General features: G+C 43.8%; 1 protein-coding gene across 1 annotated transcript in view; it reads right to left on the bottom strand.

Annotated features, from left to right (window-relative positions):
- Positions 1-22,160, bottom strand: part of gabbr2 (gamma-aminobutyric acid (GABA) B receptor, 2) — a 971,826-nt gene that overhangs the window by 1,676 nt on the left and 947,990 nt on the right. Inside the window, 3 exon segments of the mRNA XM_068004534.1 lie at positions 1,925-2,045; positions 19,146-19,275; positions 20,242-20,424. Coding sequence (XP_067860635.1) covers positions 1,925-2,045; positions 19,146-19,275; positions 20,242-20,424 — 434 coding nt within the window.

Genomic DNA, 22,160 nt, shown 5'->3' on the forward strand with positions numbered 1-22,160 from the left:
CATGAATGATCAACTAGTTATATACTAAATTCGGTACATGGGACATATGTTCCACTGAAGATACATAAGTACTTGTTATTCCTGGAGATGGCACTGTGATGGTGTCATGTTTCCCTGTCATAGCCTGTGTCACTCAGAATAGCCACTACTTTATAGTGAAAGTATATCACCCTGTGATTGCACTCCGGGTTCCCACAAATTGCTTAAAATGCATTCTGCAATTTTTTTTCATTCGCTAGTGTTTTATCAGTAACTGAAATTTCTGGGGGGGGGGGGGGAGGGAGGAATTCGACTACTGCCCAAAATGGGTGTGAAGGTGGCGGAGCAGCTGAGCTCTCTACTTGAAGCCCTTGTTGACCACACTCCACCACTTCTAGGTTCGGGCCTCGCTTGAACACTGCCGGTTGTGAGAGGGTGGTAAATTGGCCAGCTCTTGTGCTGAGCCGACTGGCAGGTTGGGCGTGTGGGGGGAGCCTATTTGGAGGAGACCGAGCACGGACCGGCAGCAGGGCACAGTATTTTTATGGAGCCAAGAGGAGCACTTTTGCTTCTCCTGACCTCACAAAAATTCTCCCCCAAAAAAATCAGGTTGGACATCTTTTAGGCGTCCTTGGGACACAGGTATTGGTACCCAAAATTGGCCCTAACGCCTGTTTTATGCCCATAAGGAGGTATTCAAGAGGCAGTTAGACACTCTTATGGAGAATTGTAAGTTTTTATGGATGTATCTTTGATTCTTTCAGAGAAAATTCAAGAAGATAATCGAAGAAACCTGTCTCAGAATGTCTACAATTTTGAAATGGGGATTTTCTACAAGATGTTTTCCAACACTTGCCCACATGCAGAGTCGGCACTCACTGGATCCAAGTATAACAAGGAGCACCTCACCATCTTAGCATGTAGCAATGTCAATGGCACACATTAACTGCCAGTAATGATAATCAGGAAATGTGTCAAACACCAAGCTTTCATGAATCTTTACCTGAACTTTTTAAAAATTCATTCATGGGATGTGGGCGTCGCTGGCGAGGCCAGCATTTATTGCCCATCCCTAATTGCCCTTGAGAAGATGATGGTGAACTCTTCCCATTCACTACAATGCCTGGTCTAATGTTACAATGAACATCAAGTTGCTCATACAATAGTTTCACTCTCATTTTATACCACGTATGATGCATCATTTGCAGCAGCAAAAACTTCCCATCAAGGCCACCCTCATTAAGGAAAACACCACAGCACCCAGCAGATTAAAGACTCCACAGCAGCATTATCATAAGTATTTACTTCCTCCACAATGTGACACTGAGGCAGCATATGAACCAGGCTATACTGGAGAATCTCAAGATGAGACCAAGAACATTGCTGTCATCCCTTGTCACAGAGGCAGAAGAAGAAGGTGGTCTGATAGGGAAAGTCGAGGTCATCAGTATGTGGAACATTATCTAGTGGATGGTGTTGATATGGGACAGTTCCTCAATGTTGAAACTATTGTTGCCCAATATCCAAGCTGATATCACTGCTAATGAATTTGAGTCTTTGATCTGTTTCCTAGTCGGGGGAGTTGGATAACAATGTTGTAAAGCAAGGCCACCTTTGTCTAGCTATTCAAACTCCTGACAAGATGCAGAGGTAAAAGATGGCATCATCAGTGATTTGCATTCATTACAAAAATGAGCCAGCAATTAAATAGTTACACTGCTGATCATTGTTCAAAGCAAAGTGTCATAACATTAAGATATATTTGCAGCTGAGGAAGCCTTTCGAAAACTTACAATAACAAGACTAAAATGTCAGGTCAAATTCCTGGAAAATTAACAGAAAATGGCTTTAGGGAGACAAAGTCTTAATTTTAGCATGAAATACACTAGTAATAATGGCAAAGAAAGCTTCTGAATTTTGGTAATATACATGTTACATTACGTACTGTTCTGGAGAGTTGATATCTTCTATGACATCTTTGTTTGTTCGGCAAGGCTCCAGTGTGGTGCCCCAAGGTACCTGTGATGGCTGATCATGGTGGTTTTTCATTAGAGGCTTGTCACTATCTATAAAGAAATGTGATAATGTGAATTTTGCACTCTGCAGGACTCCATCCCCACGATTACTGAATACAAATAAGAAAAAATACAAAGGTAAACTTCTCCATCAGTGTAATGAAATTAAGGGGTAAAAAGTCTGATGCACTGGGTATGTATTTTGCAAAATTGTGTTTTCCCAGCATGCAATTTCCTGTGTATTAACTTTAAAGGAAATCATGGCTGCGAGTGTGCAATATGTGCTCCCAAGATGTACCAAGGAGGGCCAGATCAGAATTCTTATCCCTAAACTAGCTCCCAACTGTTCTTGTGATTACACTAGGTAATATATGAATCCTAGGGAACACTTAACAGCATATTTACAACAGCTTTCATTGGCTACTTATTGCATGCTGCTCACTTGAATCTTTTATTTCATTAAATAACATTGATGACTTAGCTGGTTAAGCAGTGAGCAGCTGAGCCACACAGACCACAAACATTCCAGGTTCTATCTTCAGTCTGTGCTAAGTTAGCTGATCTCAGTTGGATTTCTGATAATGGGAGATATAATTGATCATAACACCCTTCGGTTATTTGGGTTGGTGGGGGGAGACCAGCCAAGGTTCCCACTCCTGATTGTTCTGCTGTGATGCCCTCCACAGTTGAATAATAATACTTGCAATTATATAGGGGTAGAAATTGGATATCGTCACGCCTGTTTTATAGCCTCATCGAGGGCCATTTTGGGGAACAACTTCTCACGTTCAAAGGACGCCTGAAAGACAGCCAACCTGATATTGGGTTGATCATTTTTAAGGCATTCCTCCCAGCCTCTGAAACTGGTGTTAGGCCCCTTACATATGTAAATGTTAACTAGCCTCTGGATTTTTTATTTACTACAATTAGTACTTGTGTCCTTAAAGGGACACAGATACACCTTAGGGACAAAATAATGCATTGTAGTTTATACAGTATAATGTTTCTCTCCATATTAAAACTGCATGTTCTTCGACTTATCATGAGCAACATCACAGAGGTCCACTAGTATAAAACGAAGTTAAAAGTAGCTCTTACTCTCACAAGAATGAAAATACATAAAGATTACAGTTAGAAAAGTAAAAATAGGGCTCTTTTATAGCTAAAGTTGTTTTAGGGATTTCCATAGCATTTCCATGAAAGAATAAAAGCTAAGAAGTTCATTTGCATTGTTTGTGGACAAAGATACAGTGGTATAAAGATTAAAGACTGAATATCACCTTGAGAATACCTTTTCAATTCAGAGCACAAAGTTCTGTGATTAACCTTCTCCTCTATTTATTCATCTTCCACACACAGTGCCCCCATTAGACTGAGGCAAATCAGAGCTACAGGTAATGTAAAATCTATGTGACCACTCTCAGTCTCACTCCACAAATGGCCTTATTCTGACCATACCTCCTCAGTTCTTTTTCTCCTGTCACAGCAACAATGCCTCATTGATAATTCTTCACAGGGATGGCGCATCTGTGGAAATGGCTTTGAAGAGCCACTGTGAGTAAGATGACTTAATACATTGAGTTGAGGTGAGAAGATAGCTAAGGCACCCACAGGGTTTAAAACTGCAGTCTAGATTATGCAATGGTTGATGGCTTTACTATCCTAAACAATGAATGACAGGTAAAGCCATTTTTCTAATGATGCTAATAAACTGCAATTGCTTAGAATGTGTGTGGATGGAATAGGATAATTGGGAAAATCAGTGCAATCACCATGGCACTGACTTTACATTGATTTTTTTTTATTCGTTCATGGGATGTGGGCATCGCTGGCGAGGCCAGCATTTATTGCCCATCCCTAATTGCCCTTGAGAAGGTGGTGGTCAGCCGCCTTCTTGAACCGCTGCAGTCCCTGTGGTGAAGGTTCTCCCACAGTGCTGTTAGGAAGGGAGTTCCAGGATTTTGACCCAGCGACGATGAAGGAACGGCGATATATTTCCAAGTCGGGATGGTGTGTGACTTGGAGGGGAACGTGCAGGTGGTGTTGTTCCCATGTGCCTGCTACTCTTATCCTTCTAGGTGGTAGAGGTCGCGGGTTTGGGAGGTGCTGTTGAAGAAGTCTTGGCGAGTTGCTGCAGTGTATCCTGTGGATGGTACACACTGCAGACATAGTGCGTCGGTGGTGAAGGAGTGAATGTTTAGGGTGGTGGATGGGGTGCCAATCAAGCGGGCTGCTTTGTCCTGGATGATGTCGAGCTTCTTAAGTGTTGTTGGAGCTGCACTTATCCAGGCAAGTGGAGAGTATTCCATCACACTCCTGACTTGTGCCTTGTAGATGGTGGAAAGGCTCTGGGGAGTCAGGAGATGAGTCACTCGCCGCAGAATACCCAGCCTCTGACCTGCTCTTGTAACCACAGTTTTTAAATGGCTGGTCCAGTTAAGTTTCTGGTCAATGGTGACCCCCCAGGATGTTGGGGGATTTGGTGATGGTAATGCTGTTGAATGTCAAGGGGAGGTGGTTAGACTCTCTCTTGTTGGAGATGGTCATTGCCTGGCACTTGTCTGGCGCGAATGTTACTTGCCACTTATCAGCCCAGGCCTGGATGTTGTCCAGGTCTTGCTGCATGAGGGCACGGACTGCTTCATTATCTGAGGGGTTGCGAATAGAACTGAACACTGTGCAATCATCAGCGAACATCCCCATTTCTGACCTTATGATGGAGGGAAGGTCATTGATGAAACAGCTGAAGATGGTTGGGCCTAGGACACTGCCCTGAGGAACTGCTGTAGCAATGTCCTGGGGCTGAGATGACTGGCCTCCAACAACCACTACCATCTTCCTTTTTTGAGACAGAGGTCCTGAAATTCCACAAGGGTTCTCCTGGTTTTTCACTGAAATTCCGATGGGGGATCAGCAGAATCTCCGGAGTAACATAAATAGCTGAAAACAGCCGAAGTTGTGATAAGAGACTAGGAGAACCCCCAAGGAATTTCAGGGCCGGAGTTAATGCAGGCAAATAGAAGCAGCTCATATAATTGAACTAGCAATCAGTTTTTAATCAACTACTCATCCCCCACGTACTCAGCTGGAGATCTGTTTGAGGCAGAGCTGTGACAGCCCACCCCTCTGACCCTGCCCTGACTCCAACTCATTTTCACGATTCGTGGTTCACTTAACATGCTATCAGGAGGGGGTGCACACCTAATAAGAGCAGAAACTAGTGGTGCTGTAGCGGGACCAATGCTGCAGCACCCGAAGAGGTGGTGAGAGAACTTAATGGGCAGAAGAGCCCTGAAGGAGAAGTGAGCTACAGTTTTTGTAAGCCTCGGCTGACTACAAAGTGCAGAGGGGCAAAAACTGGAAGGAGACGAGGTCGTTTCTAAGTCCTCGCCTTTCATTCAAAGAATTAGGGGCCTTCCTGCCATAATCCTGCAGGAGTTCCTCAGGGCAGTGTCCTAGGCCCAACCATCTTCAGCTGCTTCATCAATGACCTTCCCTCCATCATAAGGTCAGAAATGGGGATGTTCGCTGATGACTGCACAGTGTTCAGTTCCATTCGCAACCCCTCAGATAATGAAGCAGTCCGAGCCTGCATGCAGCAAGACCTGGACAACATCCAGGCTTGGGCTGATAAGTGGCAAGTAACATTCGCGCCAGATAAGTGCCAGGCAATGACCATCTCCAACAAGAGAGAGTCTAACCACCTCCCCTTGACATTCAACGGCAATACCATCGCCGAATCCCCCACCATCAACATCCTGGGGGTCACCATTGACCAGAAACTTAACTGGACCAGCCATATAAATACTGTGGCTACGAGAGCAGGTCAGAGGCTGGGTATTCTGCGGCGAGTGACTCACCTCCTGACTCCCCAAAACCTTTCCACCATCTACAAGGCACAAGTCAGGAGTGTGATGGAATACTCTCCACTTGCCTGGATGAGTGCAGCTCCAACAACACTCAAGAAGCTCGACACCATCCAAGATAAAGCAGCCCGCTTGATTGGCACCCCATCCACCACCCTAAACATTCACTCCCTTCACCACCGGCGCACTGTGGCTGCAGTGTGCACCATCCACAGGATGCACTGCAGCAACTCGCCAAGGCTTCTTCGACAGCACCTCCCAAACCCGCGACCTCTACCACCTAGAAGGACAAGGGCAGCAGGCGCATGGGAACAACACCACCTGCACGTTCCCCTCCAAGTCACACACCATCCCGACTTGGAAATATATCGCCGTTCCTTCATTGTCGCTGGGTCAAAATCCTGGAACTCCCTTCCTAACAGCACTGTGGGAGAACCGTCACCACACGGACTGCAGCGGTTCAAGAAGGCGGCTCACCACCACCTTCTCGAGGGCAATTAGGGATGGGCAATAAATGCCGGCCTTGCCAGCGACGCCCACATCCCGTGAACGAATAAAAAATTTTAAAAAATCCTGCATCCACAATCATCTTTCCCTAGGCAGAGGACGAATGGGATGAAATTCTGCCAGGGACCTGGGCCCTGGGCCCCACCTCTCTTGTAGCGTTTGCTTGCAATGGGTGGGGAAGGAGAGACCAGCAGACGTCTTGGTGGGTGCAGAGGCTGAGGGTGAGGGAAATCCAGCTCAGGGTGAGACCACAGCGACAGGCCTTATCGTGCAATTTTAAGCCGTTATCCCCCACTGCGCCCAAGCTTTGGTGGGATAGTGAAGGAAAATTCAGCCCCTGTTCCCATTGGGTCAGATACCAAAACTTACCTGGCAGGCTATCAAAATAAACCTGCACAATGAGGCTGGATTCAGAGCAATAAAGAGTTGAGGGGAGAGTTCTAGGGGGGAGTTCTAGGATTGGAACGGGTTTTACGGATAGGGAGGGGTGAGATCATGAAAAGATTTAAACACAGGATGAGAATTTTAAATTTGATTCGTAGGAGGACCAGGACCCAAAGTAAGTCAGCAAGATCAGGGGTGACGGGCGAGAGGATAGGATATGGGCAGCAGAGTTTTCGAAGAGCTGAAGTTTAAGAAGGATGCTGAAAGGGAGGTCAGCAAGGGGAGCACTGGAATAGTCAAGTCTGGAAATGATAAAGGCACATGGGATGAGGGTTTCAGCGGCAGATGGGCTGAGGTTGGGGTGGAGGTGGGCAATGTCATGGTCATGAAAGTAGGCAGTTTTTGTGATAGAGAGGATATAGGGTCAGAAGCTCGGCTTGGGGTTGAATAGAGCGCTGAGGTTGCAAATAGTCTGGTACAGGCTGAGACAGAGAAGGGGAAGGAATCGGTGGCAAGTGTACATAGATTGTGGCGGGGACCAAAAACAATGGTTTGGGTCTTCTCGAGGTCTAGCAGAAGGAAATTGCAGCTCATCCAAGATTGGATGCCAGACAAACAATTTGACCACACAGAATAACACCATAGTCTTGGCCCAATGGTATGATCATCTGAAATAATATCAATCATATGCTAAAGCATTTCTCATGATTACTTCAGTGGTGCAAGACCTGTTTTCCCAAGACCTGTTATTTCTTAGGATAAATATAATACTATTACTGTAATATCCTCATTCTCATTTATTATTGATGAATTAGTTCAGTAACAAAATTTGTGATTATGAAAAATAAACAGCCAGTGCACACTGTTATTTTCCAGATGTTTACGTAAAAGCTATTCAGTGTTGCGTGAATGTACTAGGGCATCACCAGTACCCTATGCACAGGATAGACCAGCAGCACTGCAATCACACTGCTCAGGGAACTAATTTGGAGCTGTAAACAAGAAAATGAGTTCAGTTTGCAGATGGATAGCTTAAACAAGATTTAATAGTAGGTTGTCAAATCCCTGCTGAATGTTTTTAGGATGAGTTCATTCCAGCAGAGTGAAGAATGAGACGCTTATATGCTGGCATTGAATTCATGAAAATGAATGGGTATATATAGTTATGGAACTCCTAAATAATTTACACTGAGCAGGGGTGAAGCATTGGGCTCGTAGCAAACACATTAACGATAATAGTAAATGGATTTCAACATTATAGTCATAATATACTGGCAATTTCCTTGGGGTTCTTCCAATTGGCCACTGTAACTTTGGTGGAAGATCGGCAGAACCCCAGTTTACACAGTTTATCAGGGTTTCTGCTGACCTTTCGCCAAAGTTACGGCAGCCAAACGGGAGAAATCCCCCAAGAAAATTCCCAGCAAAATTGTTTAGCTAACAATGAGGAGACTGTAATGATGAAAGTTTCTAAGAACCTATGTGTTTTTTTAACTGCCTCTTTTTATGCAGGACAATTTACATCCAGGACAATTTACATCCAGGACAATTAAACTCCCAATGCCACAGAGGTAACAAGGTCTATCTAACAATGTAGAAATGCAGTTTGTAATGTTTAGACAATAAGGGGTAGAGTTTTCGCTTTGGGTGCAATCGTGAAATCGCGCCAGAATGCGCCCGAAATTGCGCTGGTTAGGTTACAGTTCAAGTTTCTGAGAAAATTTATTTGCATAATCTCTAAAGTAAAATTTTCCATGAACCAACGCAATTGGACAGCGTAATAGAACGTAATCATTTCTTTTTTCTTCTTTCTGTTAAAAAGTATTCATTGATGTATTTAAGAATAGTAACCTGGTGCAGTTTTATTAATACAGCTGAAAATGGGTTTATTACCAAAAATAAGCACTTTCAGTAAGAGTGTCTGGTCCTCCACCTGTGAGTAACCTGATTTAAAATCACTGAAAATGACTTTACAAAACTATACCTAACCATTTACTACTTTCATTGGTGTACACTGGTCAGTTTCTTAGTAAATTAAATACTTTTTGATATGCAAAAACTTTTAAACATGCCTACCAGTGCGGGCGCCTAAGAAAATGAGCACAATTTGAAGAGCCTTCCCAAACCAGTGCAATCGGTGGAATCTCGCAATTTCGACCTGGGGAAGTGGCCAGTTTTGTGGGCAGGGCCTGATCTGGGCGAACTGAATCTTGAACCAGAGCAGTAGATTACGGGGAACACGAATGTAAGTGATTTTGGGCGTAACTCACTTACATTTAAAATTCCCCAATCGTTTGCGCTGGTTTGGCCGATTCCTCCCGGATTGCAATGATATTACGGTGTAAACAAGCGGAAACTCTATCCCTAAATGTTTAAAAGCAAGAGATAATGAATCAACAATATGGTGACAGTGTACAGTATTGCAGGAAATTATTCAATGTTGTAACTTTTAATGAAGTATTTTTGTCTAAGATTTAACTTGGTATTGGTTTTAATTCTGGCATGGTACATAAAGGGTCAAAAACCAGCTTCGCGCACAGAAATCACATCCCAGCTTAACTCGATAATGCCTAAAACGAGGTCTGGTGTGATGTTTTTCTGCAATCTTTTGAGGACAGAAGGATGCCTTGGAGGCTCAGATCAGAACCACTAAACGAGATCATCTGAAAAAGGGTTCGCTGTTCATTTTCTGGACATGCTATAAATTTCTCATAGGCATCAGGGCAAGTGAAAAAGCTACATAGAATGTAAAGAATAAGGACTCACTTACAATGAGTGGTGTGAAACATGGGGGCGATTTTCACCTTTGTCTACCAGGCAAGAGAGATTGGGAAAGGTGGAGGAAATCAGTTCCAGCGGATTCTTGCTGGTGTTAGGCTCCGCTGTATATTTGGGTTGGTCTTGGTGTGGGTGGGATCTTCATTAGTGCATGCAAAAGGTTGTGGAGAAAAGCATCACACCATTTTCTAGCCCATAGGCATGCTGGATGCCAAGTCTCCAGTATGCCAATGAAACCTGGTGGGTAATAGACCTCAGGTAGAGTTACAAGCAGACGGGCCTTTAAAAGGTGCACAGATTTTAAAGGTAAATGCAACAGAAACAAAGGCTGATACGTGAGAATACAGCAGTGGGAGTGTTGGGATGGATTGTTAACTATTGTCAGCAGGGGTTTGGGGCAAGAATGATTGTTACACTGCTAATTACTTGTCCCCAGTACTCATGGTAGGGCAAGCATCAGCTTTATCTGTTTGTGTGAGGTACTATTCTTGGGTTTTACCTTCCCACAATCTCTGGTGTTAATATCTTGCTAATGGACCATTTAAGATGGTGAGAAGACTCAATAAAGGGGTGAATCCAACTTTACATAAAGATATAGGAAATATTAAATGTTCCTGCAGGTATATAACTACATAGAATGTACAGCACAGAAACAGGCCATTCGACCCAACTGGTCTGTGCTGGTTTTTATGCTCCACATGAGCCTCATGACAATAATCTCAATGAAAATTAAATTAAAATAATTTTAAAAAGCATAACTTAATTTTATCATCACAAGGTAATTTTCCCAGCATACCTGTGATGTTCTGATAGGCACTGGTGTGTGTAAGATTCTCTGCTGCCAGCACATACTCAGTACCTTTAAGCCCTCATTAATACTTGAATAGCCTATTGTGAGTGCAGAACTTACATGTGACCTCATGTTACTGCCACAAATGTTACCTGTGGGATAAATTCTGTATTCAGGGATAGACTATAATTTATCAAATATTCTTTCTCCAATCCTGTAAAAAAAAATTATACCAAAGCTGAGGATTGTCAACCATTCATAATGATGTGATGCCACTCTCCTCAGCATGGAGATACAATGACATACCCAATGATAAAAGCACATAATATTGCAAGCCAGACTGCTTTACATGGCTCAGAATGTCTGATGGAGGGTTTGGTTTGTGGATTAACTACTAAAATTTCCTGTGGGGTCTCCCATTAGCTTCGTATTACGTATCATTAGGGTATCCTTGTAGCATAACCATTAATCCCAACCTAAAAAAAAGTACTAAACAAATTTGCATAGAAATACATAGAAGTTACAACACAGAAACAGGCCATTTGGCCCAACCATTCCTTGTGACGTTTACCCTCCAAGCAAGCAATAGCCTGAATCACATTTATCCACTCTGTTTCCATTCCTCTTCAACCCCTTTGTCTTCATCCACCTATCCATCCTAATCGTGAATGTTGACGGTATTTCTGGCACAACCACTAACCTTGAGGTAAATTCCACAGCCTCTCAACTCTCTGTGTAAAGAAGCTTCTCTTGCTCTCTGTTCCAAATCTCTTACATTTAATCTTAGATCGATGGCTCCTTGTTTCAGACCCTATAACTAGTGGAAACAGTTGTCCCATCCTTTCATAATTTTAAACGCTTTGATTATATCACCAAGTAATCTGCATTGTAATAATAAAAAAGCCCCCAATTTTTCAAGTCATTGCTACAGTTCTGAACCACAATTTAAACTTCTTACAATTGATTGCATTAAATACATCCATTTTCACAATTAGATGCAACAGTAGTAAATAATACTTTCATCAATTCATTCAGTCCCAGCTAAAAATAAACATGTCCTTGAGTTACTACTTCCACGTGAAGAGTTCAATTACTGTCAATTTCTAAATTCAGTTAATAATCAGTGATGGATAGAACAAGGGCAGACAGACGAGAAGGTGACAAAACTATAGAAAAATTTGTAACTTCCTGCTCCCATCTACACAACTTACTGTGCCTCCCAAGGCACTGAGAGGGGCAGGCCTGAAAGGAACCGCAGAAGGCCTCTTCAAAAAGGTACATTTTTTAATGATTTATGTGAGGCCAGGCTCCTCCAATCCCCACAAAAATTGTCCATCTTCAGGTATCTGCTCCCCCGTCCCCCACCCCCCCAACAGCTGTGTGCTACAACCAGCTGTTTTTCTGCCACTGGAAACCGGTGAGCTGCTGCGGAGCGCCTGTTTGATGCCTGCAGCTTGCCAAAAAAATTGTTACTAAGGCCCAAACCTGAAGAAGATTTGGGCCTCCCGACATCCACATTGAGCAGGTGCTGCAGGCACATTGCCAAAATCATGGTCCTTTGCTACCCAAGTAGAAAAAATCCTTTAGAACGAGGATAGTGATAGACTTCAAGAGGATATAGACAGGCTGGTAGAATGGGTGGACATGTGGCAGATGAAATTTAACGCAGAAAAATACGAAGTGATACAATTTGATAGGAAGAACGAGGAGAGGCAATATAAACTAGAGGGCACAACTCTAAAAGGATCAGAGAGACCTGGGGGTATATGTGCACAAATTGTTGAAGGTGGCAGGGCAGGTTGAGAACATGGTTAAAAAAGCATACGGGATCCTGGGCTTTATAAATAGAGGCATAGAGTACAAAAGTATGGAAGTCATGATGAACTTTTATAAAACACTGGTTCGGCCACAACTGGAGTATTGTGTCCAATTCTGGGGACCGCACCTTAGGAAAGATGTGAAGGCCTTAGAGAGGGTGCAGAAGAGATTTATTAGAATGATTCCAGGGATGAGGGGCTTTAGTTACGTGGATAGACTGGAGAAACTGGGGTTGTTCTCCTTGGAACAGAGACGGTTGCGAGGCGATTTGATGGAGGTATTCAAAATCATGAAGGGTCTATACAGAGTAGATAGAGAGAAACTGTTCCCATTGGCGGAAGGGTCAAGAACCAGAAGACATAGATTTAAGATGATTGGCAAAAGAACCAAAGGTGACATGAGGAAAAACTTTTTTACACAGCGATTGGTTATGATCTGGAATGCACTGCCTGAGGGGGTGGTGGAGGCAGATTCGATCATGGTCTTCAAAAGGTAACTGGATAAGGACTTGAAAGAAAAATTTGTACGGCTACGGGGATAGGGGAGGGGAGTGGGCCTAGCTGGATTGCTCTTGCATAGAGCTGGCACAGACTCGATGGGCTGAATGGCCTCCTTCTGTGCTGTAACCTTTCTATGATTCTATTCTATGATTCTAAATCTCCCCGAAGTATTTTGCCTATATCGAGCAATCCATTCCATATGTTGATATTTACTCTAAATTTGCCCTTTAGTGGTTTGAACCTGTATCCCCTTGTCCTATTTTTACAATTAAATTTGAAGTAGTATTCTGGATGCACCCTGTTTACTATCATATACCTGGAAAGATCTTATATACCCAGAAATATCTTATATACCTGCACTAAGTCCCACAATCCCATTATCCCCGCCTTTCCAAACTCCACAGCAACTCACCAGTGTATTGATTTTGAAATCTCATTCTTATTTTTGAATCTCTCATGCTATCTTAATGATCTCCTCCTGACTTAAGTCCCTGCGTCTTTCCTCTGCTGCTGTAAAAAGACTTTCTTCTGCTCCACTATTGATGGTCACTCATTCAGTCCCTACATCCTATAGGACTACATCCTAAGAGGCATTATATAATTGTATGCTGTTGAATAAGATGAACTCTCAGTCGCCCCCTTTTGAAGGCTTAAAAGCTCATGAACTAGATTTTCCTGGCATTGGAGGGTTTGCAGCAGAGTAGTCTTAACACTCACCAATGTGAAACTGCTGCGATTTCCTCCCAGAACTCTCATTAGCCAAGCAGGATGGTTTGGAGGCTTAGTGCCACTGGGAGGAAGGGGAATACAGTTCTGGTGCAGCATTTAAAGGGCTGCAGCCAGTTAAAGGGCAATATCATTTCTGTGCAAGATGGCAGAAGCAGCAGCGTCATAGGTATCAGCAGCTGAAAGGGCCACCAGGTTTTCTGATACGTCAGTGTAGGTACTGCTGCCAGGAGTGAGGGCCAGGAGGGATATCTGATGGGCAACGAGTGTAAGAGGAATCATGTTGCAGGCTGTCTGAAGGAAGAAGCACAGGCAGTCAGTGAAACCTCCATTACCACAAGAACTGCCACACAATGCAGAAAGAGCTTCAGTGACCTCACAAGAGAGGCCAAGGTAAGTCCAGGGTCTAGTGCCAATATACCTCCTCTACCATCCAGATAGCTTCACTCACTTCTTTACCTATCATACTTTTTTTCTGTCAGTGCCTGGGTATCATGGAAATTCACTTCTGCAAAGGGAAACCTCTCCAAATGCTCAAGCACTTTCTTTACTCAAAGCCACTCCCTCAACTCACTTTACTGCTAAAAGTGTTCAAGGACACCTCTTTTAAAGGGACAAGGCCCCTTCACCTCGCATCACCATAGTTTGCATGATTTCATATGGGGCAAGCCTCCATGACACTCACAGGCCTATAACATTGTCTTCTTTCCCTTCCAAAGTAATAAAAAAGGCATGCAACTAATACTGCAGGAGGACAACTGGGGGGAGGACGGCCATTATTGAAAACTCTTAGTCTGCAGGAAGACGTGTTAGATATAAATAGGCTGACAGGAGAGTCTGTAGGAGAGGGTGAGCTGATAAGAGAAGGTTGGTAAAGGCCAGGTAAGGCTCATCGTATGTGGTTTTAGCTTCTTATGCTTTCTTAAAGTATTGCAATGTCCTTTCACTCACCTACTATTTCTTCAAGGGCAAATGTCACTTTGTATACAGCTAAATAAGCTCTTCTGTCTCTCACATCATACAGGGTGTATTGGAGGAAGCAGCCAGCCACTCCAATGACTGCTTGGGCATTTCCAGATCCACAGCTGCTATCACATTCTCACCAACTCCATCCTGGCCTCTTACCTTTGCAAGCACCAGCACAGAGACAGTCACAAGAGTCGTCACCAGGTGAGTCACTGAGCAGTAATGAGAACGGGAGTGGATGAGAAGGAGAATAATATTTCTCTATGAAGTGGGGAGAAATAACTGCTCTTGGCTGAGGGACCTAGTGACCCAGATCTCAGGGGCCTTCAAAAGAGCGATGATTCAGGATCATTGATCTCATGTGGAGGCAGTACCCTTCGTGAGGTCATTGAACCTCTTTCTGCATTGAGTAGCAGTTCTTGGGGTGCCCACTGACTGCCTCTCCCACTTCCCTCCAGATAGATGGTTTCCACACAAATGGTTGAGGTGATGGAGAAGTGGGAGGAGTCCACTACCCATATCTGCAACACATTGCAGAAAGTTTCTCATGAACATGGAACATCCTGGGCACTGTGATAACCTGGGAAATTGCTGCAGCAGCAAAACGCCAGGAAGAGCTTCTGAGGACATTGGGCCAGAATTTACTGTCAAAATAACGGTGAGACTAATAGCCGTTATTTATGCGCAAATCGCACAGCAACTTCAGGCGAGGACAGATGTGTGGTTAAACGCGAAAATCTGGAAGTTGCTTTTCGAGATGCACCGCTCCGCCATTAGCTTCTCGAAAATAGCAACTCGCTGTCTGACTCACCACTGAAATACATAGAACAGTGTGAAGTTCCTGTATTTCCCCGGTAGATACAAACTAAACTCGCAACAGAAAGTTAGGGCTTGTCCATTTCAGTCTAAGTACACTTCTTAACAGCGTGATAAGTCTTAATTACTGCCAAACAACCTCAATGGCACTGAAAACTAACTATTACAAGTGTGGAGTCTCATTCCTTCAGCTTTTAATGGAGATTTAAAAACAAAATTCTTTCTCTTTTTTTCTCTCTCTGTTAATCCAATCTTTCTTACCCTCTATTTTATTTCACTTTTTGTACTTGATTTGACATTGAATTCTCTATTCTAACTTACACTTCCTGGTTCAGACTCTGTGCTGTTCAACCTCAATTCTTCAATCTGATTGGTAAGGAGATACACAGTTGCTTGCCCTGTTCACACAGATCCCAGATGTCCTGTAGAGGGCACCGCGCTGTTTTGATCTCCTGCTTACAGCAACTTGCAGCGTAAAGTCTCATGTAAATTAAACGGGCAAGGGCAAGTCTAACGAACGGCGGGTGCCATTGTTCACCGGCAACAGTAAATTCTGGCCTATTGTTGGCTTTTGGAGTGGCTGCTACCAATATTTAAATAGATACTTTGAACAGGACACTTTCACAGGGCTTCCGAGTCCTCATTGGGAATATTAGGTCTGTGATGACACTGACCAGTAGCACTTCTGAGCTTATGCCCAGCACCAGTGGGCTGCAAGAAGTAGGTGTAGATGTCACTGTCTTTCTGTTTACCACTCCAAATCCAATCTCTAGTCTCTCCTCAATTATTTCTGGGGAAACATCCCCCCAACCACCTTGGAACTTATGCTGAATTGAGCACCCCCCATTCCCCACCATGGATTTAGTGTACCTTGGTCGCCCCATTGATGCACAAGGCCCGCCTGATGAAATTTTCAAAAGCAGCCCACCCACCTGAAACAGGTGGAAGGCTGCTAAATATGTAAATCGGGGTCCTGCACTAGTTATAGGATCCTGATTGCAATGGTAGAGGCAGGGACCCTCAACTCTTTTTAAAAAGTACCTGGACCTGCACCTAAAGTGCTGTAAGATGCAGGGCTACAGACCGGGTGCTGGATGGTGGGATTAGAATGGGCACCTGGTTGTTCTTCGAGCCGGTGCGGGCACGATGGGCCGAATGGCCCCCTTCTGTGCTGTATCGGTTCTATGTTCAGGCACAAATGGGTGGTGTTTGTGCCCAGGAAATTTTTAATTTTTATTTTTGTGGGGCCAGGAGGAAAAGGAGTGCAAGATAAAGTGCTGGATAGTAATTTTAGGATTGCAAGTTAGGGAGGAGCAGATTAGATATGTCATGGTTAGAAAGAAGTTGTAGAAAGGTGTGTTTCTTGGTCCTAAGACAGGTTCTGGAGGAGCGAGAAAGCTGTTTAGTTGGGATGGACTTTAGCTAAACTCCCAGGACCCTTCGTTGTGCACCCTGGTCTGCAGAAGGTCCCAGTATAAACTCTGCCAGCAGCCTTTTTTTGGGATGCCCTGATGTTTGGGTTCCGAATGGGCGCTTACAAAGGAAAGTGAGGCAGGAGGATGGGGAATGGGCCCTCAGCCTCATCTACATGTGTAAGCTGGGCCCATTCCTACTCCAATTATGCTTATTTGGGGAACACCTAACATCGTGGGGCCACGTTATGGGGGCAGAGACCAGACACAATAGTATTGCCCAGGCACAATCCACCCACAGTCCTGTTGAGATCAGCAATTAATAGTTTTAGAATGCAGCCTCTCACAGTTGAATATATATTGGAGCCAAAAATCCATGGGGGCCACAACCCGGTATAGGCGCCCAGCGGCACCCACTGGGAATCCTTGGCTCTAACTCTGGTGGATTTTTCTGGGTCTGGGGTGGGTCCCTCATTTTAATAATCAGAGCGCCTGAGCTGCTAGGGATGCATCTCGGATGTCCGCCATAGTGGACAGGCAGCAAAATGCAGCCTCGGGTGCCGTGTCCAGAAAGGACAAACAAGAACCCCCCATGATCTGAGTCGACCCCTGAAGGGCCTCATTTCTGCCATTTGGCAGGTCGGTGCACCTGCTTTCATTCAACATACCGGTTTGCCAGTGTCCCGCTAGGCCGAGGATGTGGAAACTCCTGGCTTGGGATTCCCCAACCCTGACCACGCCCCCCCTCCAGTACAACTGCTTTATTTGGGGTGAGCAGAGGTGCTGTTCATACATGGCTCCGTGAAAACTGCAGACGAAGGCCAGGAACTCAATACGTTGGGTTGTGGTCTAATTTACAGCCTTTCGCCCAGACTTCTGCCAGAGTTATGGCAGGAATGCACTGGAAGGGCCCTGCATTTTCAGCCCCATTCTGGGAATTTTGTGCAGAAGTATTTGGAGTTGATGAATGAGTGTTAGTTTTCTCTTGTTGGGTGTTTTACAATTTAGTTATTGCCGCTCTGAATACACCTGACCTCATCCCAAATCCTGTGTATGGGTTTATTTACATCTTAGGGCTGGGCACCTGCACCAATAGCAGAGGTTCAGAAGCACCCACCCTGCAGAACTGGGATGTCGGAGGGCTCCTTGGACCTACATGGGGGGGGAGGCACAGGAAATTAAAATTCTTCTACTATTCCTTTGTGCTGCTCAATCCATGGTGGGCCTCTAATTCTAACAGCAATTGATCCCTCTAGGTCCAAATGCCATTTAAATCTGGATTGTGTGGCCTACATGCAGCCCAGCACAGCAAATCTGCCTACTTCCTGCATGCATACGTACCATTGGCCATTACTGAGGCATACGGATTTCCAGGAAGCCCCAGGCCTCACGAGAAAGGGGCTCCGAATATCCATGGGCCTTTGATCTTGTTGTAAATGCAAGTATCTACATAAGCAGGCCAAAAATTCACATGGAATTTCCTGTGTTGCAGGCCTTTAAGGCTATCAGTACTTTCCCAATTTATAGCCAGCGTCAAATCCCAGGCAGTTGTACCATCTAGCATTTGGATAGCATAGTTAAAATAGATGAACCCGGAAATATAGCCAGATTTCGCTGTGATGAAATTGGGTACTTGCCAAAAGTGCTCCGCCTCATTTATACTGGGACGAAATGAGGAGAGAGTAATATTGAGACCAATGTGTCTAATTACATCAAAAACATAAAACCGTGGCAGTAAAATGAAACTGGATATTTTTAAAATTTCTATTGTCTTCTTTATATTTTATTTATGAGTTTACCTCTTTTGATTTGCTCTTATCCCTCAGTCTTTCTCTTTGGAATCTTTCTAAACTCCAGCTTGCTGATCAAGATTGTCTGTTAATCATTACAATGATTCCAAACCTTATTGTCAACAAAAGCCAAGGAATGACAACTAAACTGAGAGGAATATAGACTGTTTAAGATGTTGGAAATATGATCTAATTTCCTAAATGGACACCTGTTTCTGAGTCTCCCTAAACAAACAGAATAAGGGAATGTATTTAAAGATCTGGTCTAACTTGGATTAGCTCTTTTCATATACTGACTGAATATTTTACCAGCTATTTCATGTAATTCAGATTTATGAATACTTCTATGACCTCTACTTGTCTTGAAGATGTATTGCAATTTAATCACCTCAGTAATGGAACATTATAGAAGGCAGACACCCAGAAAAATGTAATATATTTCTTTAGTCCTTTTTTGGGGGTCTCATGTTCCATTTGTAGTCTATAATATCAGAGTATTACCAGATTCAGAATGCAGCCAAGGGAAAAATAAACCCACAATCTATATTGGAATGCAATCTTTCAGATAATATGTCCAAAGTTACACAAGCTGGGTTGGAAATTGCTATGTTAACTGCACTGAAGAACTTTCAGGACAAATAGATTAAAATATTGTAATTTGCAAACATAATTTAAATTAACACCAGCAGTGTGCTGCTATACATCAAAAATTATTAAACAATGTCAAAAGCCCACTGGCTGTGTCTCCTTTGAAGTGTTGCAGAATGTTCTAAGGGTATTACAGACAGATGCTCTTACCTTTTCCATCTGTGAAATTCCGTATGCTCAGGATGTTATTGAGCTCTTGAATGTGGTTTTGCTTAATGTACTGCGTCTTTTCAGGTGTGTCCTGTAGCTGCATGGTAACCTCCTCAAGCTCTTTGTCAAGCTGTAAAGGGAAGCAGTGCACCCTCAATGAACACAGCTTAAATTCAATTATGCCTATGTGAGATGCAGTGACCTTTCCTAAGCTACGAGCAAAGGGAGGCATCTAAGCATTAGATGCTTCAAGGAATTTAATTGCAATTTGTACTGTGTCCAAGTTGTAGACAAGAGTTGGAATTTTCCATTCTTCAGAGTGCATCACAGATTCATGAATTCTACACTCAGCTCTCATTCTGTACCATGATATAGTTGAAGTCAATTAATTAGAATAGCCCAGTGGAAATTAAATTGTCACATTCATTGGAACATCTCCAATAGGCACAAATCTATCAGAACTGCTTTAAATACATTGGCAAACAATTGGTGCCTGAAAAGAATTTCCCCTTGAAAGAATGTCTCTGTTACCATTACCATATCAAATGTAAATGAAGTATTTGCATTCTGTCAGTTTAGAAATGGTAAATAACATGCCTCGACTCTCACACATATATATATCTGTGAGTGTGAGATCACCATATATGTGTCCTGACCCATCATTATCTGTAAACTGCATAACAGATTTTGGAAAAAAGAGAGAAAAATATAGTAAACAATCTCAAACCCTGCTTTCTCAGAAACTGAAAGAAGTCCTTCCATCTGTCAAGGGCCCTATTTATTTTCAGAATATGGGAATCCCTGGTTTGTACCTTAACTAGGGACTATCCACTTGCCAAGTTCTAGTAAAAAGCCTAAGAAATTCATTATTGGTTGGCATCTGGGCACCCGCTCTCTGCCTTGATGTAGTTGGTAATCCTCATATTTCCCTGCATAAATATTCATGATAATCATTTGCTTTTGATTTTTCAAACATTTGTACTTCTCAAGGGCATTCAATAGAACTTCACAGCTGTCTTTGTTTGAAACTGTTTGCATGATTCATTGAAAAGAAAATAGAATATTTAGTAGAAATGGTTGAAAGCAAAGTGAGCACCTCTGTGATTTTCATTCGCAGGCGATGGTTAGCGGTCTGAAGTCCCTCAAGTCGAGATGTATTTGCCTGGTTCACACTTGTTACAGAGGTTGATGTCTTTGAGTCTTCTTTCTTCTGATTCTGGGTGAATTGTAATCGCCTGTTCTGAGTGGCTGCATCTGGATTTGTTCTTAATGTAATCAGCTGTAGGGAGAGATCCAGGAACGCGCTGTTTAGTATAAAATATTGAACCAAAGGGCTCCAAACATCTGTGGCTGTTCAGGTGTATTCCAGCTGTAATTTGGGTAGGTGTATGCTGGAACCTCCAGAAGCTAGGCCAAGACCCAGTTACCCCAGATCCCAGCTTAGCAGTGAACTTTCTAGGATGGCCTTCAGGGGTGGTGCCTCTGTTTGTCCCTTAGAAGGCCATCGAGTAAAGGGGTGGGGCTGGGGGCAGGGACTCCAAACATTGGATCTTGGGCCTTCACTGGGACCCAGCTTATGGTCGGTTCAGGTATGCTTAGTGATGTACTTTTTAATGATCTCAGTGGCTCTTTAAATGCTTACAGTTCCTGTATGCATGCACTCCATGAGAGGTCCTTTTTCATACATACTATTCTCATACACTACATAGAAAGATTAGCTTAGTTTATGAAGAGCTGTGTCACGGGAGATTTTTTTTTGTTGATTACAAAATAAGGTAAATTCACAGTAGGGAGCTGTTTCCAAAGGGAGCATGGGCTAGGGAACTGTCACTACGCTGTCGCAACTTTGGCCCTAAAAGTCTGCAGGCCAGTGATCCTGGCAATTAAGCCGGGATTGCATCTTCCAGGAACCTTTGTGACTGGCACCAGTGGACTTTCCAGGGCCGGGGCAGGTTCCTTCATTAGCTTGTCACTGGCTGGAGTCCACACCAGATTTCCTGGCATTGTGGCATGGCCGGCACCCCAGATGTGTCCCTAGTGACTTGGATGCCCGCCAATGGTGCTCAAACGAAGGGAACTCCCCCTGGTCCCATGAACTTTAGCAGGGCCAACAGTGATGGTCTGGGTCCCACTTCTGTTGGCAAGCTACGTCTGACCATCGTCCATATGCTGGGTCCCTCCAAAGATCTGCAGTTTGGGAACTCTAGCGTTGGCCATGTTTGAGGCAGAGAGGAGCTCCGCACCCACCAGGTCAAAGAGGAAGTGCCAGGGAAAGGCCAGGACCCAGTGTAGTTACCAGCCATTCCTGTGGCAAATTTATGGCAGGAGCACATCAGAAAGACCATGGATTTTCTGGTCCCCTATTTTTGATCTGCCCTTCTTTCCAGCATAGCTCTCGGTTGGGAGCACGGGATTGATTAATTCACCTAACTTAATTTTGCAAAGTCAAGCTTCCATAAACAATACGAGATTTTTGGAACCTCATATGTCAGAATTTTCCATGAAGAAATGTATATTTTTATTGATGAGTTTTGCATTCATCAGTGTAAGTAGTGTTAGTGCTCAGGTACCTAATATCTTCCTCAAGTATTCCTAAGTCAGCTGTGGCACAGTTAAATGAAGAGTATCTGCCTGACTTACATCAAGTTCCAGATGAGTCACAAAGTTGGATTACCTCTATGAGGCAGTACTAGGGGAGGGGGGGGGGGGGGAAATGTCCCCCTTCCCCCAAAAAACACTACAACCCACACCCATTTTTCTGGATTGGGGAGGGATCATTTGTCATGCAGGATAGGCTTTGGGCAGGACTCCTGCCAGATGAGGGATCCCACCACTTCTGGGGATAGAAAGTGCTGCAGCAGTCCAGAGGCAGCAAGGGACCTTAAAGGGACAGAAGAAACGTATGAGTTTTGTAGGCCTCAACCAAGAGTGAGGCTTACAAAGGTACGTGCTAGAGTCTGAATTGGAGGCCTTTACTAGGCCCTCTCCCTCCATTTTCAGAAATCAGAGCCATTA

This window comes from Heptranchias perlo, chromosome 2 (assembly GCF_035084215.1).
Source record: "Heptranchias perlo isolate sHepPer1 chromosome 2, sHepPer1.hap1, whole genome shotgun sequence".
In the NCBI taxonomy this organism is placed as follows: domain Eukaryota; kingdom Metazoa; phylum Chordata; class Chondrichthyes; order Hexanchiformes; family Hexanchidae; genus Heptranchias; species Heptranchias perlo.